General features: G+C 41.9%; 1 protein-coding gene across 5 annotated transcripts in view; it reads right to left on the reverse strand.

The window, feature by feature from the left end:
• Positions 1 to 3,449: 3,449 nt before the first annotated feature.
• PARL (presenilin associated rhomboid like) overlaps positions 3,450 to 16,323 on the reverse strand; it is a 52,940-nt gene continuing 40,066 nt past the window's right edge. For all 5 annotated transcript variants that reach the window (XM_082692796.1, XM_082692797.1, XM_082692798.1 and 2 more), the window contains 3 exons: positions 8,145 to 8,246; positions 7,908 to 8,005; positions 3,450 to 3,772 (listed from right to left, as the gene is read on the reverse strand). In XM_082692796.1, the coding sequence (XP_082548922.1) occupies positions 3,664 to 3,772; positions 7,908 to 8,005; positions 8,145 to 8,246 (309 nt within the window). In that variant the 3' untranslated portion in view covers positions 3,450 to 3,663. The remainder of the gene's footprint in view (positions 3,773 to 7,907; positions 8,006 to 8,144; positions 8,247 to 16,323) is intronic.

A 16,323-nucleotide genomic window follows, 5' to 3' on the forward strand; every position in this document is an offset into this window, starting at 1 on the left:
CGCGGCCCTCCCCGCGCCGCCGCAGCACCGCCCCCTGCCCTGGGGGAGGCCCGCCGTGCAGAGGAGGGCCCGGTGGGGCCTGGGTGTGTGCGGCCGAGGAGCATGGACCGGTGGGCGCAGAGGCGGGGATGGGGGGGTGGGCACCCCAAAACGCCTGCAGGCATTCACTAGTGTCCAGCTGGATGGTTTCACCTTTTAATCCAAAGTTCCTTTAATACTATTTTATAAATCGGACCTGTTTCCCCAAGAGCGAGAGCCGGGTGGCAACAACGCGGTCGCCCACGGTCCTGGACCCGCATGGGCGCAGACCGCCGCTGCCGGGCTGTTGGGGCTCGCAGAGCAACCAGGGCTGCCGCATTTGTGCTAGGCTGCTCCACGGGGACTCGCGGGAGGGTGCACAGAGCGGAGGTGCAGCGATGCAGGGATCACAGGGCAGACGGGGCAGGGGCGGGGGGGGGGGGGGCATGCTTTCAGAGGACACGTGCTTGAAATCAGCCAGTGAGTCACTATTTGCCTTTACGACGCTAAATTTCTAACAGCCAATCCAGTTTTCATTGAGAACTGGCATTAGCCCTCAACTGACCTTTCCCTGAGTTCTAAAATCCCTCATTTTAAATCATGGCAACAGAAGACTTGGCATTATAAAGCTGCGGTCTCTGGCCATTGTGCTGTAAACATTCCCTTCCCTCCTGTGCATGCACTCTTTTTTTTATTGCAAAGTTTGGGTAATCCTCCAGGTTAGAGGTCAATCTGTTTAATGCACGACAGGGCATCAGAAACATCTCCCTGGGCACACTCAAAAGACTTCCTGAGTATCTGACACATGCCCTCAATGTGTACTGCAGACCATTGACTAATCACACGACTGAAACAGCATTAATTAGCCAGAGCTCCATCTCCAGCACATACTTGGACCATCTCCAGTCTGCATCTTAGAACAGAAAACTGCAGTGGAGCCCTGACCAGTCAGGACACAGATTCCTCCCCCAAACCACCCCCTCTCAGCTTCCAATCATAGTAAATTGACGAACAGCTGCGGTGGCCAGGCCATGGCCCAGCCATGGCCCAGGAGGCAGCAGGAGAGGAGCACACTGGGAAGTCACTGGGAAGTTACACACCTGCTCTTGCTGGGCTGGACAAGCTTTCTGTGACCTCCATACTCCAGGGCCCTGGGATAGCCACTTGGGACATTGGAGAATACAATACTCCATCCTGCAGGAAAAAAGAAAAAAAAAAAAAGTGATAGCTCTTCTTTTTATTTCTTCATCATTCATTAAGCAACAAAGAGCACTTACTATGTGCCTGGAATAATGCTGGGGGACCCCAGAGGTTCAGTGTAGTAGGTAACAAGAGAACTGGATAAAGCAAGTGGGGGAGGGCAGCTGGTCCCGCCACCTGTAATGAGGGAGGGTAGTTGGTTCAGGGTAGAAATGCAGGATAGGGGATTGGGAGGTTCAGCCAAAGCCATCAGAGGCTGGATCAGAGAGCCTTGGGAGCCACAAGTTTTTCATGGAAGACAACAGAGAGTGACTGAAGTATTTTCAGCATTTTGTGGCCATATGAAGACACACAAGGAAATTTTAGAGACCAGCTGGAGAACAGTCTCAACAGTCCAAGTTAGAGATGAGGGACTGAACCAAGACACAGGCACTGGGAATGGAAGGGGTATTGGATTCTAGACATGGGAGGGGAAGAAATCTAGAATGGCTCCCAAGTTTCTGGCTTCCAATTGGTGAGATCACTCCTTAAGCCAGGAGTGACACTTGAGATATTTGAGATACTTGAGAGTGGGATCCCAGCACCTGAAACCATATCTGGTATACAGTAGATGCATGTACTAAGGACAGAAATAGTCCACAGGCCCAGAGCTCAGAAGACATCCTCATGAAGATAACTGAAGCCAGGGGAGGAAGAGTGAGACGATACAGCTGCTTTCCTGGGGATACCACATCTAACAGGCCAGTTCAGGAGGCACAGCGCAAGAGGCACATGAGCCAGACAGAACATGGAGTTTGGGTGCTCAGGTGTCAGCAGAGAAGCCGCAGTGAGAAAACACCCTAGTAGGCAAAGAGTAGGAACAACTGCCAAAGCTCTCAACTGTAAGGCTCATGCTTCCAAGGCTGGGCTCTGACCCTTCACAAGGCCTCTCACAGAGAGAATGGCATTTGCCTATTGAAAGGCACTAGCACGGAGGGGTGTTCTGGACAGAGAAGTGATTTAGGGACTTGACCTTCTAAATGCACCCTCCCTAACCATCACAAAGCAGGAAAACATGTCTTCACAGTCCGTGTCCCTAGTCTGCCCACAGCAAGACATATATTCCATTTTGGACTCCATACGAAATGTCCATATTATCTCAGCCTCCCATCCCATCTCTGGGAAATGCTTCTTGCCTCGTCTGTGTCTCACCGGGTTGTTGGCATAGTATGTTCCTAATGTCAAAGCACAGCAGTGTGACCCCGAGCAGTTCCCACACACAACTACCCTGGTTCCTTACTGGCAAAATGAGGGCTAGGACAAAAGAAACACACACACACACACACACACACACACACACACACACACACTCTCTCTCTCTCTCTCGGAAGTGACATTAGGATAAAATCCTTTCTGCCTGGTAGAATAATTGGTATTTCACTAGAGAAGAATCTGGGGGAAAAAAGAGTATGAACTGTCAAATCCTACACAAGTCCTCTGTGTGAGGACATGCTACCTTTCAGCTCAGCACTGTGAGGTGGGCACAACTCATTCTTTTCCATAAAGCCTGACCCCCTCCTCAACAGCTGGCTGCACTCCCTCCAAGTGCAAGAACCAGTATTATCTCTTGAGGACAAAGACAGAAAACTCTCCTATAAATCATCTCAACAAATACTATTAAATTCTCAAAATGCATTTCCTAGAAATAATTTTTAATCATGAGGGCAAACACAAATTCAACCATAGGGAAGCTGTTCTGATGGCCATTTCAGTATGATGCCTCAATTCAGTATGATGCCTCAATTCAAAGAATGTACATTTTCGAATACAAGATGCAATTAGGCTCAGATTCAAGTCTGAATTTATCCAAGATATTTCCTTCTAAGGCTTAAATTAGCTACAATTTTAATCTAGAAAACGAAGCCTAAAAATAGCTTTTTGTATATGCCACTCACTGCCAGAAAACATTACCTTTCTTAGGAAAACTTTTAGAAAATACTACCTCTGTTATTTCAGTCATGACAGACAGAAGGTTTTTTTGTTTGTTTGTTTTTAACCTGCCAACCAACCAAGGAAAGGGGTAGGTGAGTAAGCAGAGATGCAAGAAGGCCAAAGTACAAAAACAAGCATCTGAGTCTCAGACCTTCCCTGTGCAGTTCCACCAAGTTCACAGCTCCCGCCACATCAAATATAACTAACAGCACGATTCCAGGGCAGCATCAGTGCTCTTCAAAAGGGACACACACCCTCTGTTTACAAACTAGAGATAGAAACCTTTATTTCACAACTTTGTCATAATTCACTTTCTAATAAGACATGTACTGGGGATAGAGTTAAAATACTGGGAAAGCTCGGTGCTGGGTATCTTCCAGGCAGAAGCAAAGACGTGGTCACTCCAGGGCCGATGTGTCCTGGGACTCTTGGGGCAGCACAGGACACACGCACCAGTCTCATCCAATCCCAGTTTTACTTCGAGCCGCCTTTTTTGGGGCTGTTAGTCCTCATTTCATGCCAAATTTTCACTAGAGGCTCCCTGTTCTTCCAAATGAGTTCATGACCATAAGTGATATACCATCTGGGGAAAAGAAAAACAAACCAAGTTCAACATTCAAACAGTATGACATACTAATGTTAAGTATCATAATGATATCAAGTTGACATTTTAAAAAACTGAATGCCATGGTCATTTACTATCTTGCTTATTAAATAGTTGATTAATTTATTTGCTATAGAGCAATGATTCACCTTTAATATGGAGTATGTGAAAGGCCGAAGCAGGCCAGACCATGTATGACACATACTACTGTTAATTCACCACTGCAATTAAGCATCAATCCCCATGAAGACACGAGGAAACCAAGTCTCAGAGAAAGCAATTTGCTCAGGGGCTAAGAGCTTCTAAGCAGTTGGTCAAGAACTCACCTGAAGGTCAGACAGATTTTAAGCCTGGTCTCCCATCACTACATTAAATATAAGAAATGTCAGCATTCGAAGTCACTAATGATGGCTTCAATAGCTTTTTAAGATTTTATTTACTTGAGAGAGTGCAAGAGCACAGGTGGGGGTGGGCAGAGGGTTCTCTCTCAGGATCCCTGCTGAGCATGCCAGGTTGGGAGGGGTCAGGAGTGGGGCGTTGGGCTCCATCCCAGAATTCAGGACCCAGGATCTGAGCTAAAGGCAGACCTTAACCAACTGAGTTAGCCAGATGCAACAGTTTAAATGCTTCTCATCACCTCCTACCTGGCTACACAAAGGGTCATCTGTTGATCCAAATTCTCCCCATCTTTTTTTTTTTTTTTTTTTAAGATTTTGACAGAGAGAGAGATCACAGTAGGCAGAGAGACAAGCAGAGAGAGGGGGAAGCAGGCTCCCCACTGAGCAGAGCCTGATGTGGGCCTCGATCCCAGGATCCTGAGACATGACCTGAGCCGAAAGCAGAGGCTTAACCCACTGAGCCACCCAGGCGCCCCAACTCCTCATCTTTTAAAGTACAATTCCAATCCCCATTCTGTGCATTTAAAACTGCCTGAAAGCAGCCTGAAGCAATGAGCTGAGGAAGCTGAAGCACCAAGAGGTTTAGTAATTTACCCTGCCTGGGCTACGCAACTAGAGATCACCAGAAAGGACACTAGAACCTCATCTGACTCTGAAAGCTGTGCCCTCACCACTACTGCAGCATCCAGAGAGCACCTAATGGAAGTTGAGGAACACACAGCTGAGTGCCAGTGAGCAGGGCCTGCCTTTAGAAGCCCAAAGGTCTATGTGCTACAAGACTAGAAGCTCTACCTGAGAGGGGCACAGTCGTAGCATAACTCAGGGGCACCTACCCCCTACTCTCCTGAGCTAGGGGAAGGCTGAGAGGGCTTCCTGGAGGAGGTGGGATTCATTTGGAATGGCTGTTACTGAAAGCTGCATGACTGACACCTTTATTTTTACTCTGGTTTGCCCAAACAGATTTCATGTTCCCTGAAGCAGAGACCAGACTCTGTTAATCTCTGCATCTCCCCAGACACCTGACTGAAAAAATGCTCTATTTAAATGGCTCAGATTTATATCAAAATATCAGTTTAATGTTTCAATTTTTAATGTTCTGAATGTTTATTATAAAGTACTGAAATCTTTTTAAAGTATTTGAATTTTAATATTCACTAAATATAGTTAAAAATAGTCATAATTAAAATGTTGAAAAATAAAGTAATCAGTAAATTTAGAGAAAGAAAAGACATTTTTAAAAACATGCAATTAAAAACCATGCTACAAAATTCTTTTGGGCTTAGTCAAATTTTGTGGTGAACACAGAATAGAGAAAAAGGATCACTTAAGATTTGAATGCCATTGTAAAACTCCTGCAAGAAATGAATCACTTGTCAGGAGCTCTCCATTAATAAAGGTCTTCCCAAGACACTCTGTAACCCTCTCATTTCAAGCGGAGAGTCAAATACTTGAATATTACAGGTAAACTGTTCTGATTATACTTGGAAGTTCAAATATAATTGGTCATTTGGCTAAATTAAAAGTAGGAAAACACTTTCAGGTGATCAATTTCTGTTTTTTCTTTTTTTTTTTTAATTTTATTTATTTATTTGACAGAGAGAGATCACAAGTAGGCAGAGAGGCAGGCAGAGAAAGAGAGGAGGAAGCAGGCTCCCTGCTGAGCAGAGAGCCTGATGCGGGACTCGATCCCAGGACCCTGAGATCACGACCTGAGCTGAAGGCAGCGGCTTAACCCACTGAGCCACCCAGGCGCCCGATCAATTTCTGTTTTGATTTGGTGTTTTGGGTTTGTTCAGCAGCAGCCGCAGAGCCCAGGGCTCACGCTGAAATTCAGCTCTGCAAGGACTAGCTGTGTGACTTCGAACAGCTGCCTTCTTGAAAGCAGTTTTTGGGATGCCTGTGTGACTGGCTCAGTCAGTTAAGCATCTGCTCTCAGCTCAGGTCATGATCTCGGAGTCCTGGGCTCAAACCCCAAGTTGGGCTCCCTGATCAGCGGGGAGTCTGTTTCTTCTTCCTCTGACTCTCCTTCCCATTCAGGCGCTCTCTCTCAAAAAAATAAAATCTTTGAAAAAATTAAATAAAATAAAGCAGTTCCTTCCCATAAAATGAATACCCCACAGGGTTTAAGAGTATTAAATCAGCCCTTAGCTTGGGCACACAGTAAATATTCAATACATGTTAGCGCTTATTATTGCAAAAGTACAAGGTGAGAGACACAGAGTCAAGGAAATATGCAGGAGGATACTAAAGGAATCTTTACCATCAGTACGATTTTCTAAATATTTAGCTTTACTAACTGAATTAAAGATGTTGGTAAAGATGAATTCTGGATGTGACTGCGATCTAGTAAATGAAAGGAGCTGAAATTAGAAACCGCAAAGAGAAGGGACTCCTCTGCCTTTTAGATCCTGTACTTTAAAATACATTTGACCCAATTATTTTCAGAATGGAAAAGGTCATCTAATTATAGTTCAGAAGAATAAAAACCTGCTGGGGAGAAGATCCTTTATGTATAAATGGGAGGATCCAGAGAGATAAATTTAGAGTTCATAAAACCGAACCGTTTTTCCTAAGTCTTTATGTTTCTCACATTGTAATATCAGGTCAGTTTCTACTATTTATAATGTGCTGCTGTTAAAGCCAGAACTCACTCACATATGCGATTCTTTAATCATCACTGAAAATTATAAATGGCATAATGGCATTTATTCCACCGCCTACTGGGCAAAACTGCTCCACTTAGAATAGATTTTTTTTTTTTTTTTAATTAAAAAGCTTAAGTTTTCCATTGTCATGGGGAAAAAAAAAAAGAAAGTAAAAACCAAGTAAATGCCACAAAAAGCAACATTTATGCAGGAAAAAACAGTCCATCAGGGGATCCAGTACATCCAATAGACAATGACTCTGCTGAAGGGACTCTCCTGGTCAGATGGGCTCCAGGAGTCCTGAGGTTCTGTGATAGTCGCTCCAGCGCCACTACATTTTAGGCAACATTCCATCATGTGACACCCAAATGGAAGATCTTGTGAACACTGTGCTATTGTGCTCGATATGGTGTGATGGAGGTGGAAGGGACTTTGGATCTGGGTTTAAATCTTTGCTCTGCTCCTAGCTATCTGACCTGGGGAAGATCACTTCTGAGCCTGCTTCCCATCAGTAAAATGAAGGTAGTAAGAGTAGAATGGAAACACTAGCTCAGAGCCTGCCACCTAACAGATGCCCAGTAAACACAGGTTTAGGATCCCCAGCCTCTACTTGTTCAGACATCACCACACACCTGGACATCTGTCCCAGGCAGTGTCCACTTTGTGTCTGCCCAGCACTGGTGACAGGGAGGTGAGGGGTGGCAGGAGAGGAGGCCTGAGAGTGCGGAAAGGAGAAAACAGCGCACACTGGGGGTGGGGAACAGTATCCCAAGATGGGGTAGCAATCCTGACAGCTCCCGAGTTGGGATGAATGGAGATCAAGGGTAGGTCAAAGGCACAACAGCTCCACCAACAACTGAGGCTGGGCCAAGACTGTAATTCTTCTCCTTCTACCTCGTGTGGTGAAGTCAGGCAAGGCTAAAGCAAACTGTGTGCAAGTTTTCTCACCCTCCCACCCCCACCGGCCCCTGCTTCCATCCCAGAGTTAACTGCCTTGCTCCACCTTCTTAAGGTGGGCAGGGGGAGAGGACCCAAGATGGCAGTGCAGCAATCACTTACACTCATACTTACATTCCAAAGAGAGCTCCCCCAAGATGTGCTGCATGATCAAAAAATTTCCATCCCAGGATCATTCCTGCTGTATCCATGGCAATAATGGCTTTTAGGGCCTAAAAGCCAGCAAAAGAGAATAGAACTGGTACAACTTTGATTCCTCCAGCATTGACATTTCTAATTTAAGGGCAAGAATTCAGTCAATGTAAAAATATCACCACTGTCCCCAGCACTTCACTTCATAAAAATACTCACATTCCCTGCCGTGAATGTGAACATTGGAAGGAAGATAATGGCGAGCCTCCCTTCTGGGATCTTTGTGCAGACAGCAGCAAGGACGGTCATGATTGCGCCTGACTGCAAATGAACACACATGAACATGTGAGAATCTCAATGTGCAGCTGTTTAGTGACTATTAATATCTAAAGTAGCAATACTTTTTATTTATATTTATATACTATTTATATTATATATAAATATATATAATACATATTTATATATCTAAAATACATATAAATATATTATTTATATCATTTATTTTATATTTATATTTATTTATTTATATTGATAAGCCACACATTTCTAGGGTGAGCACAAAGTTTAAAAGCTTTTAGTTATTAAGACAGAAAATATCAGGCAAAGGGGCTGCAAGTCCACTGCACGGTAACCGCCTAGAAAGAATGAGATGTGTAACAACCACCATGTGAGCGCTTAATGAACTTCAGGGATTTCACTGAATGACTAAAAAGAAATTCTCAAAATTTCCACAAAGCCAATTCACCCAAAGTGTGACATGAATTTGCCCAAAGAAACCCACATGCATGAATTTCTTCCAAATATAATGCTTTTTCTATGAGACTGATGCGCTGCCTACTGCAGTAAGGAGGCACCATAATGCTTTTTCTAAAAAACAAATACACACGTGAAATTTGCACCCTACTTCATAATAAAACTAAACATTTTCTTTAAAACCTCTGCACAAAGGTTCTGCCTCAGGAAAGCGTGCCATGTCTGTCCCATTGGTTCTGCATGATCCACCCATACAGTATCCTCCCAGGGACACACACGTATCTGCCTGCCTAAGAAGCACTTCTCCCAAGGACCTCATATTGGAGAATAAAAATCTAAATGTCAGGGCGCCTGGCTGGCTCAGTCGGTAAAGCACGCAACTCTTGATCTCAGGGTTGTGAGTTCAAACCCCATGTTGTGTCTAGAGTTTACTAGAAAAACAACAACAAATAAAAAACAAAACCTAAATGTTACAAACTTGTGATCAATAAGTCAACCAATTCTTGTTATAGCTGAAATTCTTATTGTAGTTGAAATTATAATGGCTGTATTTTTAAAAATCATGTGTTTTTCCAGGTTGCCACAAAACCTTTGTAACTTAAATGTACAATGGCTATGAAGTATCTCCTGGATAAATAATGCTAATTAAACTCTTTATGTTAGACATGTTCCCACTTCCTCTAAATGGTAGAATACTTGAGAAATTAGATCATAATCCTTAGTTCACATTAAATCTCATGATAATCATCATTCATCTAAATACTTGAGGCCTACTTTATGCCAGACATGATGCTAGATGGTGGGAGTACAGAGGGGAACAAAACCAGCAGTCCCTTCCTTAATGGAGCTTACAGCGGGGCAGAAGTAAAAACAACAAAACATGATCAGTTATTCTGGGGAAGCAGGGCATACTACAGCAGCACATGGAGGGGACAGCTGATGTAAGCTCAGGGGTCGTAAGTGGCATCAATTTTTGCACAGAAGGATCACCAGGCACTGGCCCATCTTTTAGAAGGGGAGGAGATGAAAAGAGTGTTCTAGACAGAAAACCAGCTTGCACCAAGGCTGGAGATCAGAAAGTATAGTGAGAGGGAGAAATGCAAAGAAGCTGAGTGCAGCTGGAGCCTAGGGGGAGGGCAAAGGGAAGCCAGCGTTTTAACTTCATTCGTCTTCTGCCAAAATTCTCAGTTCTAGTCATTTATTAAAATAATAAAAGTCTGAGGCATCTATCTGGCTCAGTTGGTAGAGCATGTGACTCAATCTTAGGGTTGAGTTCAAGCCCCACAGTGGATGTAGAGATTACTTAAAAATCCTTAATAAATAAATAAATAAATAAATAAATTATATATATATATATATAAAATAATAAAACCTCCATGGGGGACATTCTACAAAACATAGTCCCACTTTCTTCCAAAGTATCAAGGTTATGAAAGAGAAGGAAAGACTGAGAAACCATTAGACTGTACGATACTAAAAAGGCATCATAATTAAATGCAAGGTAGTATCCTGGAAAAAAAAAACATAGGAAAATTGGAAATCCAAATATAGTCTGCAGGAGGTTGTTTTTGGTTTTTGTTTTAGATTTTATTTATTTAGTTGAGAGAAAGAGACACAGCAAGAGAGGGAACAACAAGCAGGGGGAGTGGGAGAGGGAGAAGCAGGCTTCCCAACAAGCAGGGAGCCCGAAGTAGGGCTCGATCCCAGAACCCTGGGATCATGACCTGAGCTGAAGGCAGATGCTTATGACTGAGGCCACCCAGGCACCCCTATGGTCTGCAGTTAAACAGTGTTCTACCAATACTAATTTTTTAGTTTGGCAAGTTATGGTTATAGAAGATGCTAACATAGAGAAAGCTACTGAGACATACACCTTTACAACCATCACGGCAAAAACGGATTCAAGCCAGAATAATAAATGGATGCTTCATATTTCAGGGAGGTGACAAACCAGACCCTGATACTTAGATAAATCCTAAAGCATCTTCTCACAAATTACACATTGATTTTAAAAGGTAAAGGAAGGGGCGCCTGGGTGGCTCAGTGGGTTAAAGCCTCTGCCTTCGGCTCAGGTCATGATCCCAGGGTCCTGGGATCGAGCCCCGCATCGGGCTCTCTGCTCCTTGGAGAGCCTGCTTCCTCCTGTCTCTCTGCCTGTCTCTCTGCCTGCCTCTCTGCCTACTTGTCATCTCTATCAAATAAATAAATAAAATCTTTAAAATAAATAAATAAATAAAATAAAAGGTAAAGGAAAATAGTAACTTTACAATAGAGAAGCAGGATAACAACCAGTCAACTCTATCAAATAAATAAATAAAATCTTTAAAATAAATAAATAAATTAATTAATTAAATAAAATAAAAGGTAAAGGAAAATAGTAACTTTACAATAGAGAAGCAGGATAACAACCAGTCAACAAACAGACATTAAGAGGCAAATGGGCATTAGGTGCTTCCATTTGTGGTTATCTGAGAACGTAACACCACTTGTGTAGCATTCCAAACAAAACACACAATCAGCATCTTATCATGAGGAAACAGATAAACCCAACTGATGGACATTCTAATAAATAACCAACCTGTATTGTTCAAAACTTAATGACATGGGGAAAAAAGGGCTGCCCAAAAGCAACAAGCAGAACTACATCAAATCCAAAAGCTTCTGCACAGCAAGAGGAAACCATCAATAAAATGAAAAGACAACCTTCCAAGTGGAGAAGATATTTGCAAATTACATCTGAGAAGGGATTAATTTCTGAAATATATAAAGAACTCATATAACTCAATAGCAAAAAAACATGAACCAATTTAAAACGGGCAGAAGATCTGTAGACATTTTCCCAAAAGAGACATTCAGATGGCCTGTCGACACATGAAGAGGCGCTCAACATCACTAATCAGGAAAATGCTAACCAAATTCAGTGAGATATCACCTCACACCTGTCAGAATGGCTACTATCAAAAAAGAAAACAAGTGTTGGCAAGGATGTGGAGAAAAAGGAACCCTCATGTACCACTGATGGGACTATAAATTGGTACAACCACTATGGAAAACAGCATGGAAGTTCCTAAAAAAATTAAAACCAAAGGGACACCTGGGTAGCTCAGTCAGTTGGGCATTAGACTCTTGATTTCTGCTCAGGGCATGATCTCCAGGTTGGGAGATCAAGCCCTGTGTCAGGCTCCCTGCTTAGCAGAGTCTGCTCTAAGATGCTCTCTCACCCCCTCTCTTTTTGCCCCTCCCCTCACTTGTGCACTCTTTCTCTCAATAAATTAATTAAATCTTTAAAAAAATATTTAAAAAATTAAAAGCAGAATTATCATATGATCCAGTAATTTCACTTCTGTGTATTTATCCAAAGACACTAACTCAAAAGGGTATATGTACCCCCATATTCATACTAGAGTTATTTACAACAGCTAAGATAGGGAAATAACCTGTGTCTATTGATAGATGATCAGATAAAACGTGGTGTACAAATACACACATGAGTATTATTCAGCCATTAAAAAGAAGGAAATCTTGGGGTGCCTGGGTGGCTCAGTCAGTTGGGCATCTAACTCATGACTTCGGCTTGGGTCATGATCTCAGGGTTGTAAGACTGAGCCCCGTGCTGGGCTCTGGGCTCAGGAGGGAATCTGCCTGGGATTCTCTCACTCTCCCTCTGCTCTGCCCCACCCACCCCGCTTGTGCACACTCTCTCTAATAAATAAAATCTTAAATGAATGAGTGAATGAATGAAGGAAGGAAATCTTGCCATTTGTGACAACATGGATTGACCAAGTGAAATAAGGCAGAGAAAAGCAAATTCTGGATGATTTTACTTATGCACGGAATCTTAAAAAACAACAACAACAAAAACAAATAAGAAACAAGCCCATGTATGGAGAGAACAGACTGGTGGCTGCTAGAGTCAGTAATGGGGAGGGCCAAAATGGGTGAAGGAGGTCAAAAAGTACAAGCTTTCAATTATAAAATAGGTAAGTCATGGGGATGTACAGCACAGCAACCACAGTTACTAATACTGTGTAGCATATTTGAAAGTTGCTGAGAGAATAGATCTTAAAAGTTATTATCACAAGGGAAAAATAAAGTGTAACAATAATTGGTAACAGGCTTAACTATGTTAACTAGACTTATTGTAGTGATCATTCTACAATATATACAAATGTCAGGGGCACCTGGGTAGCTTAGTGGGTTAAGCCTTTGCCTTCTGCTCAGGTCATGATCTCAGGGTCCTGGGATGGAGCCCTGCATCAGGCTCTCTGCTCAGCAGGGAGCCTGCTTCCCCCTCTCTCTCTGCCTGCCTCTCTGTCTGCTTGTGATCTCTATTAAATAAATAAATAAAATCTTAAAAAAAAATATATATATACACTTTTATATACATATACAAATGTCAAATCACTATGCTGTACACCAAAACTAGTATGTTATGGAAACCAAAGCTTAGTTAGAAAAAAAAGTTGCAGAAGATGTTCCAGCTTTTAGGAGACCATAGAGACATAACCACTAAATGTAGTACATGATTTCAGAGGGGGAAAAATAGCTACAAAAAACATTAATGGGACAAACTGGAGTATGTTCTATAAATGAAGGTATATTATATCAACATTAAATTTCCTGAATTTGATAACTGAACTATGGAAAAATATAAGAATATTCATATTCTTAGAAATATACACTGAAGTATTTAAGGGTAAAAGGACGTGATATATGCAACCTACTTGCAAATAGTTCAGAAAAAACAGTATGTATATATAGAGAAAATGGTAAGTGAAATGTGGCAAAATATGAAAAGCTGGTGACTGGTTCAAGAGTCTTTTGCAGTTCTTTCAAAGTGAAACACAAATGTAAAATGTAAGATAAAAACCTTTTAAAAAAACATAGGAGAAAACCTCTGTGACTATAAGCTAAGTCAACATTTCATAGTTATGAAACCAAAAAGCATGATCCTTAAGAAAAAAAAATTAGTAAATCAGACTACACATAAACTAAAAAATAACAGTCTTTAAATGACACTGTGGAGAAAAGGCAAGATACAGGCTAAAAGAGAATACTGGTATAACTCAAATCTGATACAGGACTTGTATACAGAATTCAAAACATATAAAGATCAGGCAAAATATTTGAACACTTCAGAGAAGATATATGGATAGCAAATAAGCACATGAAAAACTGATGAACATCATTAATCACTAAAGAAATAAAAATTAAAACCACACAGATATCACTATATACTGATTACAAATTAAAAAGACTGACCATACAAAGTGTTAGTAAAGATATGAAGAAACTGAAAATATCACAAACTGCTGGTGGGAAAGTAAAATACTATAACCACTCTGGAAGACTATTTGGAAGTTCCTCAAAAGTTAAATACTTATTCGCCATATGATAGCCATTCCACTCCTAGGTATCAGCCCAAGAGAAATGAAAGCACACATCCACACGAAGTTACACACAAAGGTTCACAGCAGCTTTTCTGCAATAGCTAAAACTAGAAACAACCCAAATGTCCACCATGTGAATGGATATACATATTCTGGCATATTCATACAACAGAACATTTGCCACCCATTCAAAGAAGAAACTGATACACAGAACTTCATGGATGAATTTCAAAATAACCACAGAGTAATGGAAGCCAGAACAGTAACAAAAAGGAGTACATGCTGGATGATTCCATGAATATCAAACTGTAGAAAATAAGTACAAATGAAACTATCATGACAGAAAGGAGAGGAGTTATTGCCCAACAATGTGGGGAGAAGAAGAAGGGGCTACCAAGGAACACCAGGAAACTTTCAGGGATGATGAATATGTTCATTATCCTGATTGTGGCATTGGCTCCATGGGTGTCCACATGCCTGAGCTTATCTATATATAAACTTTAAACACGTGCAGACTTTTGTTGCTTTTTTTTCTTTTTTAAGAAGACTTAGGAGTCCTTTATACTGCAACTTTTCTGTAAGATTTAATTTCTAAATAGGATATTTTTAAAAGACACCTAACAGTGATTTTTATAAAAGATGCTTCTATAGTTGACTGTATTTGATTACCCCATAAATAAAAGGACATTTTCTTTAAAAAAAAAAAAGGGTGCCTGGGTGGCTCAGTGGGTTAACGGCACTGACTTCGGCTCACGTCATGATCCCAGGGTCCTGGGATTGAGCCCCACATCGGGCTCTCTGCTCAGCAGGGAGCCTGCTTCCTCCTGCCTCTCTGCCTACTTGTGATCTCTGTCCATTAAATAAATAAAATCTTAAAAAAAAAAAAGCTATTTATTTGAGAGAGTGAGTGAGCAAACATAAGAGTGGGGAGGGTCAGAGGGAGGAGCACACTCCCCGCTGAGCTGGGAAGCCCAACTCGGGGCTTGATCCTGGGACCCTAGGATCAAGACCTGAGCCAAAGGCAGACGTGTAATCAACTGAGCCACCCAGGTGTCCCAGGTCCTACATTTTCATACTAAAAACACTATTTCTGAAAAATAGCATCTACTTCTCACAACCACCACTTCTACAAAGGGCTGCTTTAAAACCCAAGATTATTTGACATTCCAGTAATTATTAATACTTTAAAGTGTTAGGAGTCCCAGGATCCCAGAAATCCCAACTCTCTAATACATAGTTGCCAGCTGACCCAAATAGGGAAACTAGCTCAAGCTGCCTTCCCAGGCTGGGTAACTGCAGGATGGGAGAACAATATGAATATCCCTTGGAAGGAGAACCAAAGACCTAAGTGAAAGTTAAGTGGGCCCCAAAATCCCCAGTCCTTAGGCTGAAAAAATGTGAAGAACAACAAGGAAACAAACCTCCATCGCCTATTAAAGCCACCGGTGAAGGCGCCTGGGTGGCTCAGTGGGTTGAGCCTCTGCCTTTGGCTCAGGTCATGATCTCAGGGTCCTGGGATCGAGTCCCGTATCGGGCTCTCTGCTTGGCAGGGAGCCTGCTTCCTCCTCTCTCTCTCTGCCTGCTTCTCTGCCTACTTGTGATCTCGCTCTGTCAAATAAATAAATAAAATCTTAAAAATAAATAAATAAATAAAGCCACCGGTGAGTGTAGGTGGAGCCTGCAATTATACAGCGGAGGTTACGAATCTGAATTCTATCTACCATATTTAAGATCAACTGTGTGCTCTTGAATACTGACCAAACTGGCTTCTAACACAAGTCTAACACACAAGGTTTTTCTAAAATCCTGACTTCCCTTAACAGGGAGATCACTGATTGTGTAGAAATACACACATGCATACAAACTGGCCTCCATCATTTGTTCGCTTTTCCCTGGTTCTCTAGTCCAGGATCTAAATGGGTCACAGCAAATTCCAAGGATATCAGAACCACCGCAGAAGACTGTTGGCATATATCCCCACAACACTTGCTGGGTCATAGTGCAACATGTTATGCTGGACATATTTATATTTATTCTGAAAGATTCATTCTGCCTGGAACTTCAACATCTGCCTCCAAAATCTATAAGCACATACTGTATTAAGCAGACTAGATGTTAATGTCACTAAGTATTGGAAAGTTAGGGTGAACAGTGGCTCATCACCTTCCAGGCTTTACAGCCTATGAGCAACTCTAGTATGTTAGGTTTATTTTTAAACAAACTTTAAAAAGTCAACTCAACAAAACCCAAAATCA

The sequence above is a fragment of the Mustela nivalis genome, assembly GCF_964662115.1.
Source record: "Mustela nivalis genome assembly, chromosome: 1".
NCBI classification, from domain to species: Eukaryota; Metazoa; Chordata; class Mammalia; order Carnivora; family Mustelidae; genus Mustela; species Mustela nivalis.